The 3723-nt window shown below is 36.4% G+C and overlaps 1 protein-coding gene across 1 annotated transcript; it reads left to right on the top strand.

The window, feature by feature from the left end:
* Window positions 1–638: 638 nt before the first annotated feature.
* Window positions 639–2426, top strand: LOC136831784 (pro-resilin-like). The gene is made up of 3 exons (XM_067092404.1): window positions 639–665; window positions 881–955; window positions 1353–2426. The coding sequence occupies exons 1-3, from the start codon at window positions 654–656 to the stop codon at window positions 1680–1682; spliced, it is 417 nt and encodes a 138-aa protein (XP_066948505.1). The 5' UTR covers window positions 639–653; the 3' UTR covers window positions 1683–2426.
* Window positions 2427–3723: the final 1297 nt, after the last annotated feature.

Below are 3723 nucleotides of genomic sequence, written 5' to 3'. Positions count from 1 at the left end.
GCGATTTTATTATGAAGTCAAAGAAGTCTCTGCGAATACAAAATTAGTAATTTATAAGAGACTGATGTCTCTGAAAATAAGAAAGAAAATTAAAATAATGATTAAACAAAATGAAAAATTACTCAAAGAATAATACAATAATGATAAAATATAATATTCAGACATCATTTATAAATGGAAAAGTCCTTTATCACGATTTAGGTCACGTATGCAAATCCGTGCCAAGATTTCGTTACAGTGAGCTAAATTTCCCCAAAAGCCAAATAAAAAAAAAAAAAAAGCTTCCTAACGATCAACTTGACTCACTGTAATCAGAACAAACGCATCTGGTTTTTTTTGTGTGTGCCCCAAAAAGCTGTTCTTGAACAGAGATCAATAAACTGTATGTTTAAGATTGTTATTAGTGTCAAGAATTTTGAAGCTCAGCCTAATATGGGAATTTTTCGAGCGAGATATTCGGTTTACGAAACTCCTCGTGTTTACATTCGAGACCCATGACATCATCCCAGTGTTCAAATGAGAGAAAAACTATACGTGAATTCCCGACTTGGAAAAGTGGGCGTGGTCACGGCTCGGTAAAACACGTCAGGGTGTATATATAAGTTAGAAGAAGCCTCTGAGGAAGTCAGTCACTTACTGGAAGGCGAGGCAAGATGCACGCTAAGGTATAGTGTGATTCTCACGTCTTTCGCTCTCCTGCATAATGTAATATAAAAAAAAAATTATTCTCATGAAACATACGTAATCAGACAAGAAAATCCTGTCTCATAGGCCCGTCGGCATGATGTCTTCATCCGGAAATCGATCCCTGGGCAAGAAATAACAATTTGGACGAAGAAGAAGATATTTCTGATCGTATATTAATTTTCTATTTTTCCAGGTCTTAATCTTCTTGGGCTTGGCAGCTTTGGCAGCCGCTGGCAGCAGTGAAGAATATATTTACCGCCGTCCACAGGTAATATATTCCTTCTTACACTGTAGATTATAGGTGTAAATTCACTAGATGTCATATAAGTGAATATATTTCCATATATGGTAGAGTATAGGGGTAAATATATGGGAATATATTACCTTAAATACAAAACCTTTTGGGCTGTTCATTAAGCAAAATCACTTGCTTATTTCCACTGTCCACGATTAGTCTAGACTCCCAGAAGAGTCATCTCTCTCTCTCTCTCTCTCTCTCTCTCTCTCTCTCTCTCTCTCTCTCTCTCTCTCTCATTATATCCCATAATTCCCTTCATGTTATAGACCACTGGAATGAATCCCAGACCACCTAAATATGAATAAATATGTATAAAATGAAAAATAACTTTACAAGTTAGACCTATTCTCTGTTTTCCACCATCCAGAGACACTCCGGAGAATCAGATGAGTCTTACGAATCCGGCGAGGCTCAGTACGCCTTCGACTGGGCCGTGAGGGACGAGTCTTCGGAGAACGACTTCGGCCACCAGGAATCCCGCGACGGCGACGAGACTCAAGGCTCCTACTACGTCCGCCTTCCCGATACCCGCCTGCAGAAGGTGACGTACCGAGTCGAGGGGGATTCCGGTTACGTCGCCGACGTCAGCTACGAGGGTGAGGCTCAGTTCCCCGATTCCTACGAGTCTCGTGAGTCTGACGAGTCCTACGAGGCTTACAGGCGGTATTACTCCAGCGGCTCCAATGAGTCTAAGTAGATAAAAGAGCTGAGGACACTATAAGTGAGTCTAGGCTCCAGTGATTCTAAATAGATATAAGAGCTAACAGTCTGAAGAAACTTTAAGTGAGTCTAGGCTCCAATAAGACTAAATAGACTAAGAGCTAACAGTCTGGGGAAACTATAAGTGAGTCTAGGCTCCAGTGAGTCTAAATAGACTAAGGGCTAACAGTCTGAGGAAACTTTAAGTGAGTCTAGGCTCCAGTGATTCTAATTAGATATAAGAGCTAACAGTCTGAGGAGACTATAAGTAAGTCTAGGCTCCAATGAGTCTAAATAGACTAAGGGCTAACAGTCTGAGGAGACTATAAGTAAGTCTAGGCTCCAATGAGTCTAAATAGATTTGCGAGAAAGTCTGAGGACTCTATAAGGGAATCTATTTAGAAGCGGTTCCAAGGAATTTTTCTTTCGCTTAGGTGATGCTGATTGAATCGAGAAAGTCTGAGGACACTATAAGGGAATCTATTTAGAAGCGGTTCCAAGGAATTTTTCTTTCGCTTAGGTGATGCTGATTGAATCGAGAAAGTCTGAGGACACTATAAGGGAATCAATTTAGAAGCGGTTCCAAGGAATTTTTCTTTCGCTTAGGTGATGCTGATTGAATCGTTGAATGCTATAGTTGGCGTTGCAATTCCAGGGGTCTGCAGTACCTTATAACTCTGATTTATCCCCTATTTATATTTATATTTACATTTATATTTATATTTATTCTCCTGATATTTATCCCCGTTGCTTCCTTTTGTAAATAAAAGCTAATGCAAAAGAACTTCTTGTAAATAAAAGCTAGTGAGAAGAAATAAATGCATTATCATTGATTGTTTTTATTGTTTAACTGTTATCATAAAACATGAAGTATATATATGTGTATATATATCATATTTAATTAATCTAAGATAAATGACAGAAAATAATTAATTAATAATATGGTTCTGTAGATTTATGTATTCGCAATTGTAGTTAAAAAGGAAATTAGTTTATTATCTTTTTAAAGACCTTAAAAAGATAATTGCAAGTTTTCACATATTTAATAGTATTGGGAAAAAGACTTTTCAAGCATAATCTCTGGTCCAGTTATCAGAATTACAGTTAGTGAATCTAGTTGGATATTTCCCAATAGGCAATAATGAGTTTCAGGACTGGTCACATAAGTACATATAGAAACGCCTATGAACAAAAATGTATTGCACTTGTAATAACATGACTGGATTCACCTTGTTTGAATCCTATAACACAGTGGTTCTTAATCTTTTTATTACCACGCCCCTTCTAAGAGTTGGTCCTTTCCGCCACGCCCCCCTTGTGTCTGTGAGTAAAATTCCCTCCCAGATTTAAAGAAAAATGAAAAATAAAGAGAGAGAAAGAGAAGGGGTTCGAGAGATAAGGCGGGAGGTAAATAATTACAAAACATGGTAAGCCCAACGAGTCTAACCAGAGTTGTAGACAATAGGAAACTAACGTTATAAGGCGATACTTTTGCATTTTTTTATAATCTGAATATTAGTTCCTCACTCTTGTTCAGAGAAAAACGAATACAATTAGAGAATTTTCTATTTTTCCCTAGGTCTCTCGCTTCCCCTGGAAATCCCTGACGGCCCCCCAGGTTGAGAACCATTGCTATAACAGTTTCGCAAAATGAGTTCGAATATTTGAGGAGGAATGCTCGTGATTCATCACGAATTTCATTTGTCTTACAAATTAAGTGCTCGCTAGAGCGTGCAAGTTGAGGTGAAGAGTATTTTTCTAATTAATAAGAGAGTGATTATCAGTATATCATTTCATTCGGCGCCAAAATCTTTATAATCGAAAGGATTGTCGATTTTATGAAGAGAAACCAAATCTTTAGGCCTTTGTAATCTTGTTTCCTTAACTGAACCGCATTCAAGTGTTGAAAAAGATGTCATATATATATATATATATATATATATATATATATATATATATATATATATATTATATATATATATATATATATATATATATATATATATATATATATATATATATATATATATATATATATA

Source organism: Macrobrachium rosenbergii, chromosome 48, assembly GCF_040412425.1.
Source record: "Macrobrachium rosenbergii isolate ZJJX-2024 chromosome 48, ASM4041242v1, whole genome shotgun sequence".
Taxonomy (NCBI): domain Eukaryota; kingdom Metazoa; phylum Arthropoda; class Malacostraca; order Decapoda; family Palaemonidae; genus Macrobrachium; species Macrobrachium rosenbergii.
Note: the sequence above shows the minus strand (reverse complement) of the source record. Positions and strands in the feature narration are given on the sequence as shown.